The following is a 25945-nucleotide window of genomic DNA, read 5'->3' on the forward strand; positions in this document are numbered from 1 at the left end:
AAAAAACAATTTTTTAAGTTGTAGAGCTATAATCGTGTCCCCATTGCATCTACCAACCCAGAAAACATGAAAAAAATACTGTTTTTTTTTTTTCTTTTTTTTTTTCAAAAGCCTTTCCCTGCGAGCTTGTGGAAAATCAAGCCGCTCAAATTTTGGCTCCCCCCGTGACACAAAAAGGGGATTTTATTATAATATCACCGCCTCTCAATCTGCATGTTTCCACCCACGGCGCCATCATTTTGTTTTTGCAAGCGACAACGGTCTACCAGTTCTAACACCATGGCAAAGGTTCAAGCAAAGCATGCTAACTAAATCCATATATCAGAAGTTTACAATAATGTGGTTTAAAACACATGAATTCAGTGCGATAGACATGATAATCAAATACAGGATGTTATAACAGTGTAATACAGGATACAGGATGTTGTAACAGTGCCTGCGACTTGTATTACATCTTGTAAGAAAGGACATAATAGGTCTCCTTCAAATAAATAAATAAATAAAATGTTTGTCTTTACAATTTTGTCAATGAAAAAGTGTAACAACAGAGTACGTAGTGCCTTGTGCACTGATGATAATGATTATAAAATACAATAGCATTTTTAGAAAGGAAAATTTTTTAGAGTTACCCCCATTTCCATTCCTTTTGTCTGTTGATTATTGTTAGCAAACAGCAATAGTCTTTATAAATAAATTAGCAGCTGTCTAGACAGCTCAGCAGGCTCATTAGACAACTATTGTTTGGACACATAATTATAATACAAAGCACACTGTCAAAAAACAAACAAAAAAAAAAAAAAAACACAAGACCAAGTTTATGCATTGTATTTTCTTTAGTACTTACATATAAGGAGGGAAATACAACAGTTGTTTTTTAGGGAGGATACAGGATGTTGTAACAGTGCTCTGTACATTAAGGGTGTGGCAGCACGTGGCTGACAGTACCGTGCTTCAGCAGGTCAGAGAGTACAGCTCAAATTTACACCACAACACAGCATGTGGTCAAGGCAAAGGCCTAGTAGCAGCTCCTCTTGAAAAAGAAAAAATGAAAGCGCAGATATTGCAACTGCTGTTTCATATACATACCGGTACATACATACATCAGTTGAAAGTAGAAAACATTACGAACCAATAACGTCCTGATAGTGATGGTACACAAATGGAAACGTGTATGAGCTGCTACCAGAGACTTGCTAGTAGTCATATTGAGACTTACGTACCCCAACAGAAGACCTTTGTTATACATTGGAAATTGTTCATTTTGTTTGTCAAGGTACAGTTGAAAAGTTTACATTCAGTTCTGAGCCTGTGAAAATGTGGGTCAAACTAAACTGTTGACCAACACTCCAATTGTCTATCAAAACCTTGACATGATACATCATCAATTAACATTTCATCACACGCCATGACTGAGGGTTTACTCATCAGATTTCTTTGAGGAAAAAGGTGAAGGGGCCTACTAATCATAGGAGAAAAGTGGTGTCAGTAATAAGTTCTCTGTGGCTTTTATCTGGAGTGCAAAGGACCCCTGATTAAATTAGGGGTGAGTTTTTAAAAATAAAAACAAAAATAATGTTATAATAAAATCTATAAAACAAAGAAACAAAATATAGTGTTCCTTCCTGGTTACAGGAAACTGTCTATTAAGACTATTAAAACAAAGTCATGGGTAAAACCTGCAAGTTACAAATACAGCACAGTGGGAAAAATAAACATTTAATACAGTGTGTGAATTTAGACGTCCTGAAGCAACTGGCGGGACTATAACCCTGAAACTAACCTGTGAAAGGTCAGCAGCAATACAGATATCCCCACCACAAAAAAGCCTCCAGACCCGTTACCAGCTGAACCCTTTCTAAACTAGTAAATGTTTACAGTTTTGGGCTTGACCTACTGTGCTACCACAAGCTTCGAACAAATCTCAAAACCGCAATTTACACTTGTGTGTGGCAGATGTTACACCTAGTTTTGAGATATTTCTTTGTATATTAACGAAAGTAACCATGGTGCTATAGCGATATCTGGGGCGCATCTACTTAAACACAATAACCAACCCCTCCAGTGTGTTTGCATAGCATTTTATCCTTACCAGAGATCTTAACTCTATTACCGCCTGGATGGGAATTCACGGTGAGATCAGTAAAGAGACAGAAAAAGAGAAAGAGAAAAGAGAGCCTCACTGAAATTCAAGTATCTGGCTGCCGAGTCCCTATATGGCATCTGCCTTCCCTATTCCTCAGGCCAACTGAATAATCAAGAATTAAGCTTCAGCGGTCGTTATGTACTGAACATGGTATGTACACAGGAGGGAGGGTCTGGCACATGCATGTAATGCATGGTAACATGATATGTCCTCTATTATCATTTATGTATGATTAGATAATTCTCACAATACAAACATATACAAAGTAAAAAAGAAACAAAATTGCGCTAATTGTGCCTCCAAGTCTCCATTCATGCAGAGGAATGCTGGAGAAGATATCTAACTCCACAATGTACAAGCTCCTGCCTTTTCTGTACCGACACGCATTTAATTGAGATACAGACATCTGTAGAGTTGCCCCTGCTTTGGCCCTTACCAATGTGAACAAATGTGGTGTCAGCACAGAGTGAGGTTGTGACTATTGAGATCCGTTTAAGGCATTAGACTCAACCGAGACAGTAAGAGAAGCAGAGGTGGCATCCAGATGAGAATGAGTATGAAATACCAAAGACAGACGAAAAACTAATTCAGCAACCAAGGCATGTGTTGAACCAAGATAATGCCGAAAAGAGGGGCGGGGGATAAAACCGTTCAACATTTCCAACACTGACAGAAAGAATCCATGGCACGTTCTCCCGAACGTCCCTGACAGTTTCTGTGGCTAAGTGTCAGGTTTATCAACAATGGCATGAAAATGATCCATCTCAAACACAAATCTGGGACAAAAGTAGAATCTGCACTTCAAAGGCCTCTTTGTTGGAGAAGAATCTGTTGAGTTAAAAAAAAGAGAAGAAGAAGAATGGACACAGTGCCAAGACTCCAGGCATTCCTCTGAGAAAGCTCCTATCCACAGTAGGGTGACCCACACATGATTGAGTACTTCAGGAATCCATTTTGATATCAGTGTTCACAACTGAAACAATATGTTTCCCTTAAAGATTGTACACTCACCCTTCTACTGAGCAGCAATCATACACACCGCTAAAGCCATTTTTGCTAGAATCCCTTAGACTCGTATTTGGCTTCCTGGCAGCGTCATGAATATTTTTTTAAGTTTGTACAAGTGTCAATGTGTAAGGGAAACAGCACTGTGCAGAAAACCCCAACAAAACTGGACACTAGGCCTTGGTTGTTTTTCTCGTGAAAGGTACCTCCTCTAGAGTGAAAATTAAGAGAGAAAAATAGAAAGGAACGTCTTTAGAAAGCACACAACCCGATCAGGCTATTTCCTTTATCCTGCGCATGTAGTCGTGCAGTTCCTCTGGGTCCTGAAAGCCCATGTCTTGGCATACCCACTGAATGTCCTCTTCGTTGGCAATGGGGATGGAGTTGTAGGGTAAGTCCTCCGTGGGAAGGGTGAAGGTGGTAAACTTGACACGCTTGCGTTTGGAGGTCGGTGAGCTGGCCTCTTCTCCGTGGTCTTTGGTGGAACCGCCAGAGCTGCCATCTCCTCGCCCGTGGACTTGGCTTTGTACGCTAGTCTGGGAGCTGCCGCTGCTGTGGTGGTCCCCATGACAGCAAGTCTGCACCCCTTCCAAGGTGTTGCTGGGGCTCTCCACCGTCTGAGGCGAGAGATCGCTCTGGGTGCGCAGGGGCTCCCCGTTTCCCAAGAACACCCAGTGGTGGGAATGGTCCATGTTGGCTTGGCCTTCAGGAGGGATACGCTTATGCCGATACTTCAACACAAATACAATGCAGTTTATGAGAAAGACCAGTATGGCAAGACAAAACACCCCAAGAAGAGCATACATGCCAATCTCCAGGTCAGTCAAGGTACGGGGATTGTGCACGAACTCGTCGTCCTCTTCATCTTCTTCGGTTGGTTCCTCAGGATTGCTTATTGTAGGAAAATTAGTGTAATCAATGGGCACACTTGCAGGCTGCTCATTAGATGGCTCATACCCTCCACCACCTACGTTGGAATCAATAGCGGGCCTTCTCGTATTGGCAGGCATTCTAGTGTCTATTTCAGTCTCTGTATCCACTTCCTCTTCAGAGTCTTCATCAGGGCCAAAGCGGACTTTGACAACCACAGGAGATGAAGCAATGACGCTCTTGCGTTTTGTTTTCTGGCAGGTTTCGCAGATGGTCATCTCCACGTGCACTATCTCTCCTGTGCCCTCACCTTCGGCCACGATGATGGGCCACCGCTGTTGGGGTTGTTGAGCCACCGTAACCACCTTGTCGTCTGCTGTGGTGGCATTGAGGTTGTAGTCTTTAGGGTCGTACATACTGAGGGGGGCAGCGCTATTGTCACTGTAGTAAACCCAGATGGATAGACTGGCCTCCTACAAACACAAAAAGAAAGAAATTGTGAGCAATTGTGACCATTTGCCATATAACAGTTTATTTTTTAATCTGTCTTCAAATTTTTTGGTGACTGTAATGCATATTGAGGTCTTATGAAGCAAAATTATCAGTCTGTGCATTTGGGAAAGTCAAAATCTTTTCTGCAAACTGGTTCTTTCAGACAGTTTCAGTGAAGTGGCTAAAATAACCAATTCACCAGTTTGTTTACACAATTGACCCTTTGCAGGGAGTTTGATTGACAGGTGATCTAACCAATAATAATGCAGAGTCTGCCATTTTGTCTGACAAACAAAACAGACAGGAGATTAGATTAACGTTGGTGGACTTGAATTTGAAAATTCAAGTGTACTGACGTCATTCCGCGGTTGAAATAAGATACCTTCAGATGTTCATTAATGTTTATTTCATGCTATAACTAGTAAAGAGGAAAAGATGATTTGTGTGCTGCTTGAAATTGAAGGTGCTACAGTGATCTGTTATGACACATGAAAGAGCAACAAAACTGTATTGACTGTTTGAATTTCTTACAAAAGAAAAAATTTCCCAAAAGTTACCTGCTCTGTCTTGCTCAGTTTTCTGTTTCCTCTTTCCTCTGCAATGTATTTTTACTGCGTGAAAATGGCATGGTTTGTCGGACATAGCAACAGTAATGAAGGGGGACGGGTCTTAAATTATGCAAGGATGATTATGTAAACTGTGGATGTTTTATGTGTCTAAATCATAAAAAGTAAATAAACTGGTCTTTATTAACTCACCTTTTTACATAAACCACGAGAAACCATAAAAACTTTAACTTCACCCCTTCATTCAAATGCTTGAATGCTCTTCGAGTCTGTGTCCTCAGTTCTGTGTACAGTTAAAATAACTGGAGTGCTGAGTGAGTTGGCAAAAACTGGCATCATAGATATTGGTTTATTGGCTCATTTTGAGTCTGAGTGACTGTCAGGCACCTCCAAAAATGATATGGCATCCAGTAAATGGTATATAGTATTGGAAATAACATTCAGTTTCTTGCACACACTGATCGTTTTGCTTTATAAGGCCTCAATTTCTCAACAGGAACCACAAGTAATAATTTTGTATATGCTTTTTTTTTATTCTCAAGTAGCCAACTTGCATTTTATGAATCACCAAGGACCGGTTTCAGCTAAAAATCTTCTTTACTGTTCTATTAAAGGAAAAAAAAAAAGACAGCAACATTTTCTACATTACTACTCTTTTTACTAAAAAAACTACATGAGTAACACTCACTGGTGCAAAAGAATATTGTGTAGTCTCTAAAGTCATAGCTGGGTGCCGTTGATGTCATATGGCTGCAGTAGTCTATACTAGGGGTGGGACGATAAATCGATTCGTGGATCGTTTCTGTGATTTTCCGAATGCATCACGATTCTCTCTGGAATTGATTCTGAGCTTAGTTTTTAACAGCAGGTGGCGCTCTAGGGTAGTTTTAACCACTCAAATGCTTACGAAGAAAAGTGCTTTTGCATTCGGCTGAGTAATGTAAGTAGTTAAATGTGCTTGCAACTCAGCTTTTATGCTTTTATGATGAGCCCACTGTGAACACTGTTGTAATTTGCTTTAACCTTTTTGAATATTATGCATGATTATTTTAAGTTCATGTGGTGTGTAAGGAACTGGAAGCAAACTGTTTCAAAAGCTTGCAGTGCCATCTGCTGTTAAAGACTAACCTCAGAATCGATTCGAGAGAGAATCGCAATGCATTTGGAAAATTGAAGAATCGATCCATGAACCGATTTATTGCTCCACCCCTAGTGTATACAGTACATTCAAACAAAACAATAATTTTTTGATTTTTATGACGTTGTCCACCTGCTGCGCCAGGTGTGCTATGCTAATGCTAGCTTTAATGTTGCATTAGGGAATCCTTAATGCAAAATCAGAACTAGCATTAGCATAGCTCAGTTTTTAAAATGCTAAAATTTTGTACAACTTTCTCTCTACAAAGAGATGATCAATACTGTAAGTGTTGCTATTTTCATTTACTGACTTTCAAAACTTTTAAATATTCACTATCCTGTGTTTACTGGTTTATACATGACAACTGTCTTGAGTAAGCAACATGCAGCTAACAACAGAAGGGCTTGCATGCTTTGACCGTTAGGAACACAGGCTGAGGGGAAGTGGAAGTGGGACGACGCTTGTGTTCTTGTCACCTCATAGCAAGCCTAAGCTTGACAATTGCCTTCCTGCTTTGCTCTCTGCTAAAGGAACAGCACAACACCTTACACCTGTTGGCAGGCAGACAAAATGAAACCACTCTGCCAGAGTGCTTTTAGTCAGAAATGAAGTGTTGCTTTGCTTTTATATTCAAGTATTTATCTGCAATGGCCTGTTTGTGAGGCTGTAAAAAAAACTCCCCGCGTCACTAACTTCAAGGTTGTTCTGACATTCGAGCTCAGGCTCTGTCAATGCTGCTTGTCAAGATGAAGAGACTCTTTGATATGCATGATCTGAATAATACATTGAAGACGACATGTTGTCCTCATGGACCTTTCGAGATCACTCTAACCACTAAATAAAATGGCATCAATCACGAATGGCCCTTGATTCTTGAAGCTTGAGTCTTTGGCAGATGACACTGGCACTTTTACATGGATGTGTCATTACATTTCTAACAGTTAAAAGCATTTGAGATCTATCTTGAAGGTAATTTTGGATTCACTGTATGTAACAAACTACAGAAGTGAAATGTTCAAGCATCCAAGACACTTGGAACTTTGAAACAGAATAATCGCTTACACTAGCATACAGCATAATCAATTATTTAGGCTGCCGGTGAGACAGAGGAAAGGGGAATCTAAAATGTAAAACAGCAAGAAACTAGAAACACTTTATGTAAGGTGGTTCAATTTGTTAACCTTAGTTAATGTAATCATTAACTAACAATACTTTGACAGCATTTATTGGAATTTGGTCATGGAATTTCTGGAATATCATGGATTTTTAAAAGGTCTATTCCAGACATTAAAAGTCAGGGATTTTTTTGTTTGTTGCTATACATTTTAGTTTCAATTTATCAAAATGTAATTTTTCTATACCATTTTTTTTCATGTGTTTTGCCTATAGTTATGGTTGTCAGCGCCATTTTATTCCCTTACTCTTCCCTTACTCCCCCTACTCGTCAACTGGCAATCACTTAAAGGTCCACTGAAGTGCCTTGAAACATGCAGCGTTATTCTATGTGGTGACATACTTTTAACTGAAACAAAAACATATCGCCCAGCCCCGCCCACTTATTTTGAATAGCCAATAGCATTCCATTTATATCTGCTCGGGCCAGAGCCGTTAAGCTCGGTAAAGCTGCATTTGTAAGCTTATGACAGCCACAGACTAATAAATTACCCCACAGATTCAATATGAAACTCTTGCTAAAACAAAATAGTGATCATAATCATGCTGAGGCTGTGTAGTTTAATACATGCCGATCGCACATATGATCCGCTCCGTGTATTGCGTCTCTGTGTAGGGGGCGGGACCTTACGGACTCTAGAGAGCATTTGATTGGACAGAACGTTTGATGAGAAACTGAAGTGCACGGTGATATCATCAAAATCGTTGATTTATATTGGCGGAAGTGACGAGACTGTAAGTTTTGAATGCTCATATCTTGTAAACGCGAATTTTGTCGTTGTTTTGAAGCACACTAGCTTATTAATAATCTTAAGGCTAATTAATTCATATTAAAAGCCAAAAAACTTTGATTTTGATTTCAGGGGGACTTTAAGTCAAATCCAGATACCAGGCTGTACCTGCAAACATGCCAGGAAAATGTCAATTTGTGTCAAAGGAAAAACTAAACATGAAGAAATAGAAAGACTGAATGATGAACTTGATGACAAACAGAAAATCCTTCAGAGCATTTAACAAAAATATAAAAGTGCATTGTAAATATAATATAAAAGTGCATTGTAAAAGCAAAAAAAAAAAAAAAAAAATAGTGTGTATGTGTGTGTTGTACTAAAAATATCTGTGAACACGTAAATAAAGCTTGCAAATGGATGGATCCATTCATTGCAGGTGATGGAAATTGAACTTTTTTAGTCAGTGAAACTCACGGAATTTGGCTTAGGGAACTTTAAATATAGGTGAAAGTTTATTTTTACACATTCTGATTAAATTGCATTAGTTTGTGGATATTAAATGGATAGATAGGGATAATTAAAGGGATGTTCTGGCTCTTCCCAGCTTTATATAATGGCAGTGAATTGGTGTTGAGATTTTGAAGCCCAAAAAAGTGCATCAATCCACACGGCTTTGGGTGGTTAATAAAGGCCTTCTGAAGTGAATCGATGCATTTGTGTAAGAAAAATTTCCATATTTAAAACTTCATAAACCATAATCTCTATCTTCCGCTAACTGTTGTACACACGTTCACAGGAGAGTGATGTAGGTTGTAGACATGGCATAAGCTTTGGTGAGAAGTGACCAATGCGGAAGTGCAGAGGAGAGTTCAAAACAAAACTGCGGTCACAAATTAGAAGTACAAAACGAGGATTTGTGAAGAAAAATATTGGAGGATTTCAATATAAGCCAAGAGGAGAGTGGTTTTTCTTTGCTGTAAACAAAATGTGGATCTCACAAGACTAGCATATTCTCATTGGAGCTTACGCTATGAGTATTTTTATAATGGATGGATGCACTTTTCACTGCCATTACAGCTTGTAAGAGCATCTGAAAGAAGAAAGTCATGTTTAAACAAAGATAAATAAATGCTGTTGTTGTTTCTTCAGTGTTCATGATACTTAATGCATTAACTACTACCAGTGATTTGAATATTACTGCAAAGTGTCACCAGGAATCTAACGCAACTGGAGGCAGAAATGGTCACAAAGTTACTGTTAGTTTGTGCCAGCAGAGGTGAAGTAGGTAAGTGCACTGAAGGATTGAAATGACAGAGAGGCAGCAGCGGAGGAGGAGGAGGGTCATCAGTGATGTTTATAGCACAGTCTCCACAAGCACTTAGGCTGATACATTACGCTAATTAAAACCAAAGGTGGTGAAGCAGAGAGCGGGGGAGAACTGCTGGATTTTAATGCGTGAATTGAAAGCAGCCACCCTCGTCTGATGTTGGATGTTGGTCACAGGCTAAGTACAGAGCAAGAAAAAAAGGCCCCGAGCTCTCGCGGCAGGGCACCGTGACCTGCCCAAGACATTGTATAAATTAGCATGGCAGCATACGAGGTCCTCGCTGGAAAATATGAGCGAATGTGCTCCAATTAATGCTTTGAAAAGATTATACAGCAAACGCACCAAGCTCCCCTGATGACACTCGAGAACAGCAGAGAACAGAAGTGGCGGTGGCTTCTTATTAAGCAAGATGCCTGCTCATTTGGTGTGCTGATATTAAAGGAGATTTGAATATGTCTGAATGCCAAACAAGCCTTTATTAAAGCAGTAAGAGCCGGCTGAAAGACTGAACTGAGGCTAATTTGCCAATGGTGTGTAACCTTCATGGAAGACTCGAATCATCAATATGAGGCTAAGTTCAGCCAGAGTTAACTCTTCACGAGCAGAATGATCCTGGGCAACAAGGAGGAATTTCACATAAATGTCACTTGCGTAATTAGTGGAAGGGTCCAAAGGTCAGAGCTTTTCTCTGGACTCAGCTAAGGAGGATATGATGACGAATGATACTGTCATATTTAGACAATTATGTGAAGATACAAGTTTGTATGTTGTGAAGCCTATAAATAATCTTAAGCCTGGTTTAGACTACATGACTTTGGCATGATCTGCTTGACGTAGAGTGATTTGTAAATGACAATGGGAATTGAGACGCAATATTTCATTGTTTAATCTCATGTAGTGTGTCTTAGTGGATGACAACCAATGCTATGTCTGTGATGCTTCACGACGTCACCACAGCTAGCATGTTTAATTTGTTTTCAGTCGTCCATGACGAGTTCTGTCACGTCTGTGACACTGGCCAATAGGAGCACAGATGCGCCTTTGTACATGCTTTCAAACATGACAAAATGAAAGACAGACAAGGGTATCGGCCCTGCTAGGTGGAATTTTTACAATTGAGGAAATGTTTGTGGAGCTATGGCAACAATATTCCTTGTTTAGGAGGGACTACCGTGACAGAGTGAAAAACGGTAAAATAAAAACTATTTTATCTCATTTCTCTTTGACAGTTCATACTGTCCTCTTCATGCAATTCAGATTTGTGTCCACTGTAAGTATTTATTTCTTTTTTTGGGCTTCTCTGAAGACAAGACAAACCAAAACATGCTGTTTGCTAGCCAATGTTTGTTTACACTCATGGCATCTTCTGTCTAGTACTTTGTATTAATGACAGCATGCACACTGTTAAAAACGGCTGTGATGAATAGTCGGGTAGCATCGTTTAGTCAATGTTAGGAGTCAAAAATCACATTATCTGACACAGTGACTGTCGTAACAGACAAAAAAATTGTGTAGTCTGAACTACTTATTAGCTTCTTCAATGTGTTTCTTGACCTAAAACGAGTGTGTTCATTTCCAGGGTTTCAAATTAGAATATATGACTTGACATTGTACCTTCAGTGGGTCTTTATTCATAACAATGATTCTACAAAAATTCAGCTAAAATTGTGGTTTTACATGGTTTATAGGCAGTTTATAGATGGTTCATGTGGGTTTTTGAGTTGAGTAGCTGGTCTGCTAGCAAATGGGGGCCTGGGTGAGCTGGTAGACCATCTTGGTCAAGTTTATTACACAGTAGATGTCTTTAGACTAGTGCTATTTTATTATCGTTGATATACTGTTATAGTTATATAACTATATAACTTGGCCATTTTAAAAAAACATTGATTTTCAGAGTTTTCGTTTTCAGTTTAATTTTAGTAATTTTGTTTTGTTGTGTGTTGTTTGTACTTTTTTAATGTCTATATAGTATTTATAAATATATTATTTTGTCATAGTTTAATTCATTTTAGTTCAGTTTAGTTTAATTATAGCATTTTATTTATTTCATTTAAATTATTTCAATACTTAAACTAAAAAAAGAGAAGTGATATCTTGGTGACTCTAAGTTAAAACAAGTTTAATTTAATTTAATTAATATAGTATTTTATTAGATATAGACCTTTTTCCTGAGTAAACGATGAGCGCCGCCATTACGAATTCTAACGTCAGATTGAATGCTTTTCTGTTCCGGTTTCCATAGAAACCCATTCAAATGTCCATCTGTTTTTAATGTAGCTAACGTCCGCTGCTTCGTGTCATCTACACACTCATTAAAGTGAGGCACTGACAAATGACGGTCATTGCGACATTGCCGAGTGATGGCGCTATGGAGCCATGTGCTTTTTAAAAACATTTTAATAGGTTTAACATTAGTTTATTAGCTCGGAATATACCCTAATTTGACTAGAAACAATGCAGACCTGAAATGCAAAGCATTCTTTCAGTTAAGAGTCGGACTTACTTCCGTGTTCAGGAAAAACGTCTATAGTATTTTATTAATTTTAGTTCCGTTTAGTTTAGTTATAATAATAGTTTTTTATTCATTTCATTTTAATTATGTTAATACTTGAACTAAACTAAAAAAAAGTAGATTTGGGTAGCGATTAATTGCGATTAATCGCATCCAAAATAAAAGTTATTGTGTAGATAATATATTTATCATGTATATATAAATACACACACATGCATGTATACATTTAAGAAAAATATGTTATGTTTATATATTAAATATATTTATATATATATAACATAAATTAATAAATATATACATGAAAATACATGTAAATATTTTCAAAATATATATTGTATGTGTGTCTCTTTATATATACATAATAAATATACACAGTACACACACATATATTATATAAACAAAAATTTGGGATGCAATTAATCACGATTAATTGTCTAGCACTACAAAAAAGATAAGTGATATCTTGGCAACTATCTGAGTTTAAGTTTATTTTATTAATATAGTATTTTATTATATATAGTATTTTAATCATTTTAGTTTTTTAGTTTAAATTATTTTAATAACTGAACTAAACAAAATATCTAAATTAAAACAAGTTTAATTTAATTTAATTTGGCATTTTATTATATATAGTATTTTATTCATTTTATTTTAATTATTTTAATGCTCAAACTAAACAAAAATAGTGAAGTGATACCTTGGCAACTTTTTGAGTTAATATTATTAATATAGTATTTTAATTTTATTCATTTTAGTTTATTTCGTTTTAATTATTTTAATACTTGAACTAAACAAAAGAGAAGTGATATCTCGGCAACTACCTGAATTAAAAGAAGTTTAATTTAATTTATTACAATATAGTATTTTATTCCTTTTAGTTCAGTTTAGTTATAGTATTTTAACTAAATAAAAAAGAGAAGTGATATCTCGGCAACTATCTAAGTTTAAGTTTTTTATTTTATTGTATTGTATTTTATTTTATAGTATTATATATAGTATTTTATTCATTTTAGTTTTTTTAGTTTTAATAATTTGAATACTTGAACCAAACAAAACAAAAAAGTGAGATTTTAGCAACTATCTTAATTAAAACAAGTTGATTATTTATTATTTTATTTTATTTTCAGTATATATTTATTTTATTTCAAGTAACTTTTTTATGGTTTTAGTTTTGGTTTTCATTTTAGTTAACAATAACAAACCTGCCTTGGACCAGAAACAAACCAAATGCACTGTAATACATTTTAAAAATTGTCTTGAACACCCACCCCTACATGGGAGTCTTCAGTCTGGTTAAACACTCATTCGTAACCTAAGACTGTCATAAAAAAGTTTTGATCTAAGAATATAGAGGATTTAATAAAATACCATCAAGAAAGCAAGATCATTTATTGTGGAAGATATGAAAAACAATGAAGCAATCAACTATACCTGCTTAAGAGCGGAGAGAGTCTGTAGACCAGTTGCCTTGGCAACCATGGTATGGCTGTTGCCAGGGCTCGGTTGAAGATTAAGTGCCAGTCCCGAGATGGCATGAACACGTAGCTCCACTATGGACACTTTCTCGTCAACCACAGAGAATGGAGTTTCACCCAGCACTGCCTCCACGGCCAGTGGGGATTCAACCTGAAACCAATAAAACATGACGCGTTTACAGTACGAAAGACAGTTTAAATGGAAGAAAGCATGGCAGGGGAGTGAAAATACAACGTCTGTCAAACAGAAACGTTTAGTGGATAATCCCACATATTCAAGATACGGCCCACTGAGTAAAGGAAGCATGGGGAAAAAAAACACCTTTCCTCCAGAGAACCAGCACTCGCCCTCCACATAAATCCTCCATCTGACACTTCAAACCCATTATGTCACAGTTTCTTCACCTCCCACCACCGTTAAAGGTCACCAGGGACTTACCGAGTGAAAAGTCAAGTGGGGCAGCACGACGAGGAGGGTCAGAGATTCTAATTTTTTTCCTGTGTGTCTTCGTTGAACCATGAGACCCTGGCAATCCCAAGAGCCTCAAAAATCGCCAAACAATCCTGTTTTTTTACTTTTCATAATTCAGGAAGATTAACTCAAACTCGCATTTTGCAAGACAAGAACAAGCCAGCCCACGTGGAGTGTTTTTTGCCTCAAGAAAGACATAATCAGAGGGAGAAGTACATAGAGCTTGGATGAATTTTAAAACAGACTGAACCATTGCCAGCAGCTGACTCCTCGGTCTCTCCATGGCAAACAGAAGTTTAAAAAATTATGACTAGTAAAGAAGACTAAAAGATGTTGACAGAATCCGAATCTGTTTTTGCCTTGACAAAATGATATTTGTGAACTGACTCCATTATCTTTCTTTTCAATTATGGCTTTTCCACACAAAGAACAATAATATTACCTTCACATAATTGGCTTAATCACAGCAGAGCTGGTTACGCTTAACCACACAGGAGGGAGCAAAGCAAATTGTTCTCTTGATAATTTATCCCAATAAAGTCCATAATGACTTTTAATGGTGTTCAAAAATCTCAGAGCTCTGCAGCAAACATTTTCATCCAACCTACTATTACTTCTCTCTTCAAAATTACCCATCTCCAGCTAAAAGCCCTTGACGCTGATGTAGGTTTATGAACTAGCCATACTGTTGTTTATACTTCGTCTGTGAAGTGGCCATCTTTTGGCATGAAAATCCCATCTAGTCATTTTTTAGTTTTCTCTCATTCAAGCACACAGTGCTCTCTTGACGTGCATTGGGCGCCGGGGAGCTGAACCCAGGCTTTTCCTGATCCAGCCTAGACTTGCGACCCATATGTCCCAGATGCACATTGTTTGTGTCCCAATGCACTAATGTTTTGGAGCAGGCTGTTACAGTTCATTGACCATCCAGTCCTTATACAATCCCATCTCCTTTCCTCCGGCTGAAAAGGGGATGTGAGCCAGGGGGAAATCCAGATGAATGTATAATTGAACTGAACTGTTTTGTTCCTGCATTTTTTATTTCCTGCATTCAAGGCAAGCTTCAAAGATACAGCGCATTTGAAGGAGAGAAAAGAAATGACAGATAGAAAAAGCGTAACTAAAAACAAATTCTCGCCAGAATGGCTCGTTTGTTTGGTATCCAGGCGGTTGCAATTAGTTTTATTATACTTGCTGATACACCAGCTTTTGATGTTTTCATTACAACCAGAGCTTTGGATGCTTGAATAGAGTGTGTTCAAAGGCTAAAAAGGGTCTGCCTATTCCCCCAAAACCTAATTACTGTACTTGGTAGACCTGGAAAGCCAATTAAGTCATATGAAATACATACAATCAGGCCTGGAGTTTTAGGATTGTACACTTAATGCTTTTCTAGATGGATTCACAGGACCATTACAGCTCAGTCGATGCTGAGAACGGCACAACAATAGCTTCCGCTATTCATAAGATCCCCAAAACAATGTTATGAGAGACGTTCAAAGCTTAAAGGTTGTGTGCCAGGTCAAAGTGACGGGTGGAGGATGAGCACTGTGGCAGATGAAGATCAAAGACCCATCAAATAAGCTAAAAAAGCCTTGGTGTGTGTTATAAACAACATTATTCATACCTTTCCCTTTTTTGTAAGGGTGAAATGTTGCTCTGCGCTCAGTTTCGTTTATTTTCAGCTCACATTCAGCGAAAACATTCCAATTCTACATTGGCCATTAATTATTAATGACCTTTGCAGTTTCCCCTAGTTTAATTAGCAAACTTTTTCTGTGATGCTCAAATTTGTCTATGGAGAAAAACAGACACTTTCTGAAGCCAAACAACAGATGACACTTTTGGAGAGGTGTGATCAAGCTGTCACGAACAATCAAAACCCCCTCTGTTTGGACACAATGAACTGATTGTGTGCTGACTCAATGGAGAGAAAACTTCACTTTCAAGAATGATTCCCCCAAATTAACACCATTGAAGTTTTATACCACACAGATAATTCTCTTTCAAAACATCCCAGTTTCTCAATAGCCTACTGGGACTAAATATGCATATGAATAGCTTTCTAAAGAGGCATTAAAAGATAACGACAGGCAGCTGGGCTAACTTAGATACATTCAATGCAAAAACTTTAAATAGACACCCTTACTGATTCTATGTGTAAACTAAATTTATATTATTAGGAATCTGTCTGTTTAAAAACAATTAGCTAAATCTGTTGACTCAGAACTAGGAGCAATTGTTGTTACGAAATGAAAAAGAAAGGATTAGACAAAAAATTATCGGTAACAACACAAAAATAAAATAAAGCAAAAAACAAAAGTCTCCCCTGCCAGTGTCTAAAGCATAACACCAGAGAAGTAAGTGAAAGTAAAGTTTGTACTTGAATATATGAGCCAGAAAAAGGGATTGAATAATTATTCCTAAAACACTTTGTGTTACGTTTTGACAGGTATAAAACCATGAGTAAGGACCAGTGTCCAATAATACTGGATGAAGAGAACATGATATAGCACAATTAAATTGTTGGGTTTATAGTTGGATTGTTATACGGCATTGAGAGTTCACCAAAACACATTTTTCATCCATATACCTATTCCTCATTAATCCATCAATCTTGTATTTATATGATCTGTTCTGATTTGTATTCTACCTTCAGAGTGGATGATCCAAGCTCGTTGGCCACGAGTACCGTCCTGTCCACCAGCTCAGCTACCCTGGCATCCACCACCTTCAGAGAGTCCTGCACCAGCTCTGTCACGTCCACTTGCCAGTCAGGACCCAGCATAGTGATCATCTGGTTTGTGCCTTCAGAGGAGGTTGTGTGGAACTGGGTCAGAACCTTCACTTGGGCCCTCTGGTACTGCAGCGTACATCCCCTGCTCACTTTACGGTCATCTTCATCATCGTCATCGCTGTCTCTAGCCGTTCTGAGGAGATGAGGGAGAGGACGTTATGAGTTATTGTAGATGAGAAATTCAGACTAGAATTTATGTTAAATTAACTTGCATTCATACGAATGATAATGTGGAAGAACAGGTACACCAGCATGTGATATGATTTTTTTTCAGACATTGTTCAAGTTTGCATTTAAGTTTGGTGAACTTCAAACTGCAATTTGTGAAATGGAGTCTAACAGAGGATCTTAACATTTGCCTTTAGGGAAAAACTCTTGTTATAGTGGTTTCAAATAATCCTATGTGAAACCACCATTTTATTATTATTGTTGTTGTTATTGTAGAGAATATAAATTTCAGTTTAGGCAACCTGAAAAAGAAAAAAACTGGAGTAGATTTAAGTATGGTAGATTTTAGTAGATCTACGTTTCGTATATTTTTATTGTTCTGTAAAGCTTTAACATCAGTTTGTAAATGATTAGATAGCTGAAGAAAAATAGTTTCAGCGGTGGAGCAAGTTATTAAAAATGAATGTTATGAGGACAAATATTGTTTGAGGTGGAGTTAACAAACTATAAAGGATGAGATGATGAAAAATCATCAGTCTTCAATCCATTTTGCTGATCCAGCATCCCAAAATATCACAGCACCTTTTATTAATAAAGCCAAAACAAAACAAAACAAAACACAAAAAGTCAAGCAATTCTGTCTTTATAACACACAGTTGACCCTTTACAAACAGCTTGATTGACCGAATCCACCATTTTGTCTGACAAATAAACCAGACAGGAAAGAAGATTAACCTTGGTGGACTTAAACTTGATGAATTGTGTGTATTGACATCTTTCCTTGGTTGAAATAAAATACGTTCTGATGTTCATTCATGTTTATTTCATGCTTTAAGTAAATAAGAAAAGATGATCGATTCACATGTCCATTGATCTAACAAGGCAATACAGTGATCTGTCACAACACATTAAAGAGACCCAAAACAGTATTTGTTGTTTGAATTTCTTAAAAAAAAAGACCTTGTCTCATATTAGAAGCAACCTGGTCTGTTTTGTCAGTTGGTGTGTTGTCAGTTTCCTCTTTGATCCGCAATGTATTTTTTACTGCATGAGAACATGAAGTGTAATGTGAGAGCGGCACAGCTTGTCAGACATAGTAACTAATGCTTACAGGGTCAATTGCGTAAACTCAGATATAAACTCAGAATTGTGAGAAAAAAGTCAGAACTGCGAGATACAAACTTGCATTTGCTAGAAAATAGTCAGAATTGCATTTTTAAGTTTTTATCTCACAATTCTGACTTTATTCCTTGCAATTGTGAGTTTGTATCTTGCAGTTCTGACTTTATTCTAGCAATTGTGAGTTTATATCTCACAATTCTGACTTTACAAAGCAAAGCAAAGTACAAAACAAAATCAAAAGCAAAGCACAAAACAAAACGCAAATCAAAGAACAAAGCAAAGCACAAAACAAAAAAGCACAAAACAAAAAGCAAAACAAAGAACAAAGTAAAGCACAAAAAGCGGAAAACAAAAGAAAACAAAAAACAAAGAACAAAACAAAGCATAAACTAAACCAAAACACAAATCACAAAACACAACAAAAAGCAAAGTACAAAACAAAACACAAAGCAAAGAACAAAGCAAAGCACAAAACAAAAGAAAATTACAAAACAAAAAGCAAAGCAAAGAACAAAGCAAAGCACAAAAAGCGGAAAACAAAACAAAAATCAAAGAACAAAGCAAAGCACAAACTAAAACAAACACAAATCACAAAGCACAAAACAAAACACAAATCACAAAGCAAAGCACAAACTAAACCAAAACAAAAAGCACAAAACAAAGCAAAGCACAAAAAAGCGCAAAACTAAAAACAAAGAATAAAGCAAAGCACAAAACAAAATAAAACAAAAAACAAACAAAACCAAATGCAAAGCAAACAACAAAGCAAAGCACAAACTAAACCAAAAGTAAATAAAAAAGCAAAGCACAAAACATAAAGCAAAGCAAAACACAAACTAAACCAAACCAAACCAAAACAAAACAAAACAAAACAAAACAAAACAAAACAAAACAAAACAAAACAAAACAAAAAGCAAAGAACAAAGCAAAGCACAAAACAAAATAAAACTATACAAAACGCAAAGAACAAAGCAAAAGCATAAAGCAAAAGCAAAAGCAAAAGAACAAAACAAAACAAAACACAAAACACAAAGCACAAAACAAAAAACAAAACACTAAGCACAAAACAAATCGCAAAGCACAAAAAACACAATACACAAAACATAAAGAAAAACACAAACCAAAACAAAGCAAAGCACAATACAAAACAAAAAGAAGAGAATAAAGCAAAGCACAAAACAAAACTAATGCAAAGAACAAAACAAAACGCAAAGCACAAAACAAAATGCAAAGCAAAGAACAAAGCAAAGCACAAAGCACAAAGCAAAGCACAAACTAAACCAAAACAAAAAGCACAAAACAAAACAATGCTGAGCAAAGAACAACGCACAAAACAAAATGCAAAGCACAAAACAAAACAAAACTAAACAAAACACTAAGCACAACACATATAGCAAAGCAAAGCACAAACCAAAACAAGGCGTGAAGCACAAACCAAAGCAAAACAAGGCACAAAACAAAAAGCAAAGTTCTGTATCAGATTCCAATATTGAAAATGTGTTAAGCACAGATTTTTTGGCATATTTGTCTCATTACCTAATGAATTTGCATTTCATAAGTGCACTTAGTGTTAAAATTCTACACAAAGTTTGTTAGAACTTCCAGCATCAAAAAGTGCATTATCTGGAGATTATCTGTTTCAAGGAGGTTTTGCATCAGTGACTCTTGCATGCCTCACACATACCATCACATTCAATCTATCTAATCTGCTCTCTCCGCAGACTGTCACCATGTGAAGTAAGTGAGAGGAGGCATGGTAAAGGCTGGGTGGATCTTAAAAGCTGAATGCCACTTCATCTATTCTACACACACAACTAATTAATCAGATAACTGGAGTTGTTGAGACAGCTGTCAGCCTGTGACTGACAAAGCATGCCCTTCCCATCGATTAGCCTAAATTGAGCTGAAGGTAAAGCATTGCGTTATCATGTAAGGAGACACACTGCTACTTCTCAGCAACAGCGAAAGATTGACAGGCTCACAGACGCAGAAGGAGAAGACTCATGAAAGTAGAAAGCAATTGTTGATCAGCACTTTGCTCTCTTCTGAGTTAAACACAGGCTCCTGTTGCCATGGAGGTGAAAAACAAGAGGCTCTTGCATCAGTTGAAGAGCGCTGAACCTGGCAGACAGAAGTACTCTGTGTTCTTGAGGACAGTTGTACTCTCTTGTCTCCTCATACAGGTTAATATGAGTTTCAGAGGAGAAGAACACACCTCAACAGTGGAGCTTTGCTTGAACTCATTAGGATGTCAGGAAAACTGGAGATTTCATGCACGGGAACCCGCTTACCCAATAAAAATCAGTGTCCAGTTTTGCAGACACATCATTGTTTCACCAGTTTAGTGAGCTATATCGATCAATCTGTGTGGAAGGCCAATGCGAGAAACCTGCCCACTGACACGTCTCAACATTGGGCAATGTAGTGGAATGAAATGGACAGAGCAGAGGAGGGAAGAACTGAAGGAAGGGAAGAGGTAAAGGAATTAAGCATACAGTATTGCTCAAACGGGCAGCAGATTATGTGGTGTAGTCAAATCTGGTTAGCTGTTTGATAATAATCAAGTGTATGAAAAAATATTTCAGCGTGAATGGTTAGATCAGATTTCAAAAGTAAAAAAAAAATGTCTTTTAGGATGTAGGCTAATGTTGCACACAAAACAGAGCTGCACCGCTATGTCTGAATTCGCTAATTTCTGTGAACTAATAAGTGTTTTTTATACACAGAATATGCATAAATGTGTAAACAGTACTGAAATGCTTTTGATGCTTGTATTGTCTCATGCAGTTTCCCATCTTTTCTCCTTTTTTCCCCACAGCTCCAACGGTTAGGCTTCAGTAGCCTTTATCCACATAAACAAAAATGTTTCTATAACTCATATTATACTGGATATTATTTAGCATTCTCATTAAAGTCAGCATGAAACTGAAACTAAAACTGACCTAGGTTATTTTATAGATTTACCGTTCAAAAGGTTGGGGTCAGTGAGGTTATTTATTTATTTATATATTTTTATTTTTTTTTATTTTACATTTATTTTATTTTATTTTATTTTTTAAATAAGTGAATAGTTTTATTTAGCAAATAATTGTAAGACTGTAAGTATATATATATATATACTTACACACTGTAAGTATCAGAATTGGGTGATATAAACTTACAATAGTGAGTTGTAAAGTCAGATTTTTGAACTCGCAAATCTAGCGATAGCGTTAGTTCTGGCAGGTCACGTTAGTCGAGCTTGCGTCAGCTGACTCTTAGCTGATTGACGTCTACTTATAGGGATGTGACACAGCACTCATATATGAGGTCCTTCAGTATTATCACCAGCTTTGCGCTGCTAAATAAAAAAAATTTCCGTCTCCATCCTCTTGTCACCTCCTCTTGTCAGTAAGGATTGAGCCTTCTGATTCTCCTTGAATCCGACTAATTCTAAATGTACATTAAATTATTGAACCTTAATGATTTCTGCAACACATTTGTTGTTCTGTTCTGTTTACCCTAGGGGAATATTACTGCTTGTCCTGATGTTATCCATGCTAGGCTGCATGGATGTGCAGGGAGTTGCCCAGAACAGAACCATACCGCCAATCCAAAATGTATGCTAATTATCAGTCATCTTTGACGATAGTGGTCCTGACAGAATTGTTTTTGAGTTTTTTTCTCAGAATTGCATGATATAAACTTGCAATTCAGATTTTTTTTTCTCAGAATTGTGTGATATAAACTCAAAATTGTGAGTTATAAAGTCAGAATTGCGAGACAAAGTTGCAGTTTTGAGAAATAAAGGCAAATATTCAAACACACAAACTTGCATTTGCAAGTTTTTAATTATGCAATTCTGACTTTATTTTGCACAATTGAGAGTTTAAATCATGCAATTCTGAGAAAAAAAGTCAGAATTTTGACTTTATAACTCGCAATTGTGAGTTTGTATCATGCAATTCTGACTTTATAACTCATAATTGCAAGTTTTTAATCACGATTCTGAGAATAAAATTCTAATTTCCATAAATATGATTCAGACAAATGCACTGTACTATTAATCAGCTCTTAACGGTTTTCAACATTGATAACACTTTATTTAAGGACCAATTCTATTAACAACAAATTAAGTACTTGTTACAATTAACTACTTGTTACTGTTAACTACTTGCCTTATTCTGCATGACCATATTTTAGAACCCTTAATCCTACCACATACCTAAACTTAACAATTACCTTACTAACTCTTAATAAGCAGCAGATTGGGAATTTATTGAGGGAAAACTCTTAGTTAATAGTGAATGTGTGTTCTGTAATCTAAAGTGGGTACTATACTACTACTACTACTACTACTACTACTACTACTAATAATAATTAGTTTCTTGAGCAATAAATCATCCTATTAGAGTGATTTCTGAAGGATCATGTGACATTGAAGACTGGAGTAATGATGTAAGACTGCTGACACAGGAATAGATTACTTTTAATATTTCATGACATGCACATATATTTTTTAAATATATAATGATATAAAAATAATATATTATAATTTTTGTAACATTAATTATATATATATAAATGTGTCTGTTGGACACAATTTCAGTTGACTTTAATTTTATTACGGTCTCTTAAAAGCAAATGATTTTGTAGGTGAAAAAACTTGTCTTCTGCTATTAGTGTCATCCACACAAATGTATAAACTTGCAGAGATTAGACACATTATTTTCTTAACATTTTCTTTCAAGTTATTCTATTTAAAAAGGAACTGAACAAAATCAGGAGATTAATCAGGATTAGCTGGTACCCTGTTAAGTCTTCTGCTCCGTAGCTCAGCACTGTGACAAGATGTCAGAATGAATATGAGCAGAGACAAAGTGTTGAGTTTTGTAATCTTCTCTTTCCTTCCACAGTGACAGCTACTGTCTAATGTCAGTAAAACATACCATGGTACCGTGCTTATTCTTAAGTCGTTGCTATAACCAGATAAATTCACCACATTTGATTTCTTTACTTGCAAAATGCCAGTGCAGACACTGGGATAAAGATTGGAACTGCAAAACAAATCAGATTTTGAGCTGATCACACAGAGATTGTACGTGTGAACAAAGCCTTGGAGATCACGGGTCCTGAGAGGAAGCTGAATCAAAGGCACTCAAATTGAGGTCAAATGCAAATGTAATGGCACACTTGTATTGTGTGTGTGTTGTGTATATAAAACAGGGGAAAATAAAACAGCATTGAGAAACTTTGCATACAACGCTGTGATAACAGTGAACTTTAATGCACTATATTAAATAATATCTATATTTCATTAAGCAAGTAAATTCATCCTAGCAGCTACACACACAGATATACAATTTACAGGAATAAATGATTCACTTCACACATAAACATGCACAAAAATTCTATATTAATGCATACTAGATAATTATTTTCATTTATTTTTTTGATATTTTAAAATGTTCCAACGTTACTTAGAAACCAATGTGCCAAAGATAAATCTCCACAGCTGAATTTCTAATGGTTGACTTTTTTCTTCCATTGCATGGTACATGCGTCACACCGCCAGCCCTACATGAAGGCTAGATGTAGATTGACGATTTGCTCCCAAATTGGATTAGCATAACCGAATCAGATCATATTTCCATTTTAATGGCCCATTTGAATGAATTTAATTAGAGATTTACATCAAAAAAGAAAGACCTCTGTATGAGAGCAATAATGATACTAGTGAGTTACCAGAATATTTTCCATCGTGATTAATTCTGGAGAGGTTCCTCATAAAAAATGCCTGTGCTGATATTCTGCCGTGCACGGTGGGACAACACCGCTGCTTCAATTTGTCAAAATCACAGTAAATGGGCTGTATGAAGAATGACATTCGGGTCTCACGCGGCATCGGCTCTATAGGCGCATTGCAACTAACACAGCCCTAGTGACCCAGCTTTAAAGCTTTAACAACTCCACTAATTAAACTATAACAACGTTTTATCACCCTCATAACACCCACAAGTATTACGAAGATTGAAATAAACAAGCAAACATGCATTTGAAGTGCTACCAGGGAGCTCAATATGCATAAAAAGCTAATGTACTTTTGGGCGCTTAGATCACTGACTTGTCTTACCTGCGGTCGGGTAAGATGGGCACCCTCCAGCCCTTGATGAAGCTCAGTCTGTTGTCTGAGAGCTCCACTTTAAGGGGCAGCTTGGGCACCCAGACTGTGAGCTCAAGAGGGGAACTCAGGTGCTCATAGCTGAAAATCACCCGGGCGTTCATGGAGCCACGCGTCTCTTTCCCATTCACAAACACATAGTCACAGTTCATGGACACCTGTTGAGGAGAGCGAAGAGAGATTTGATTGCTTTCACTGCATTCTCTGGAGAGGCTGCACAATACAAAAGCTCTTCACGGGCAACTGCAAATGGATGTCAGTTTGAAGTGGGGCTGTAAATTAAAACTTTTATTTGAATAAATCAAACCATCAGATATATCAATATTTGACAAGAAAACCTCCTAAACTGGTGCTGGCTCCACAGCAGACTGCTACCTACTAGTCTACACAGCATTGCATCACCATAATGTGGACTCTGATAGGAGCTGAAAGGGTTTAGAAATGTTTTTTCAGCATCGCACGTCATGAGCAATATGCTATGGGTTATGGGTTTCCAGGCCGCTTCATTGCGTTACGTTCAGCTGTTTCTTTTTTTTTCTTTTTCTTTTTTAACCAAGAATGCATCCATAAACAGCTTCACAATCATTTTAAAATTATTATTATTATTTATTTTATTTTATTTTTAGCATTTTTGTGTATTTGAACCCTTTCCAACAATGACTGTATGATTTTGAGATCCATCTCTTCACACTGAGGACAACTGAGGGACTCATATGTAACTATTACAGAAGGTTTAAATGTTCACTGATGCTCCAGAAGGAAAAATGATGCATTACGAGCCGGGGGGTGTAAACTTTTGAACAGAATGAAGATGTGTACATTTTTCTTATTTTGCTAAATATTGTATATATTTTTCATTTAGTACTGACCTTCAGAAGCTACAGAAGATACTTACATGTTTCCCAGAAGACAAAATAAGTAAAATTTACACTAACCTTCAAATTCAAAAAGTTTTCACCCCCCAGCTCTTAATGCATCGTGTTTCCTTCTGAAGCATCAGTGAGCATTTGAGCCTTCTGTAATAGTTGCATATGAGTCCCCCAGTTGTCCTCAGTGTGAAAAGATGGATCTTAAAATCATACAGTCATTGTTGGAAAGGGTTCAAATACACAAAAATGCTGAAAAACCACAGAATTTGTGGGACCTGAAAGATTTTTCTCAAAAACAGTGGGCAGTTTTACTGTTCAGGACAAACAAGGGACTCATGCGCAACTATCACTAAAAACAATCACACACGCACGCACGCACGCACGCACGCACGCACGCACGCACGCACGCACGCACGCCCGCACGCACGCACGCACGCACGCACACACACACACACACACACACACAGCGGTGGATCATTCAAGTAAGAACACAGTATTAAGAATCAAGGGTATGTAAACTTTTGAGCAGGGTAATTTTTATAAATTCAACTATAATTTTCTCTTTTGGGCTATACTGTATGTAAATGTCTTTTATGTGAAATATCTAATTCAGGTCAGTACTAGATAAAAGAAAAAAATAACATGCATTTTGTATGATCTCTCTTATTTTGGTAAAATAATTAACATTTTGCAGATTCTGCAAGGTGTATGTTAAATTTTGACTTCAACTGTATATAATAATTGTAGTAAAATTAACACAATAAATTAACAGGCATAGTCAATTTATTATAGTAATACCCTGTTACAGATTAACATTTTTTCTTTCAAATCAGTTAGCACTAGGAAGGGTTAAATTGTCATTCTCATTTACTCTCAAAAGTATCAAGTAAAACATGAAAATAATGCATTCAAAAGTATTTTTAAT

The 25945-nt window shown here is 36.8% G+C and overlaps 1 protein-coding gene across 1 annotated transcript in view; it reads right to left on the reverse strand.

Annotated features, from left to right (window-relative positions):
* Positions 1-830: 830 nt before the first annotated feature.
* The window catches only part of tmem132e (transmembrane protein 132E), a 476081-nt gene continuing 450966 nt past the window's right edge, over positions 831-25945 (reverse strand). The window contains exons 6-9 of the mRNA XM_073839570.1: positions 24104-24309; positions 16558-16834; positions 13389-13583; positions 831-4491 (exon numbers count right to left, since the gene is read on the reverse strand). Coding sequence (XP_073695671.1) covers positions 3421-4491; positions 13389-13583; positions 16558-16834; positions 24104-24309 — 1749 coding nt within the window. The 3' untranslated portion in view covers positions 831-3420. The remainder of the gene's footprint in view (positions 4492-13388; positions 13584-16557; positions 16835-24103; positions 24310-25945) is intronic.

Source organism: Garra rufa, chromosome 5, assembly GCF_049309525.1.
Source record: "Garra rufa chromosome 5, GarRuf1.0, whole genome shotgun sequence".
Classification (NCBI taxonomy): domain Eukaryota; kingdom Metazoa; phylum Chordata; class Actinopteri; order Cypriniformes; family Cyprinidae; genus Garra; species Garra rufa.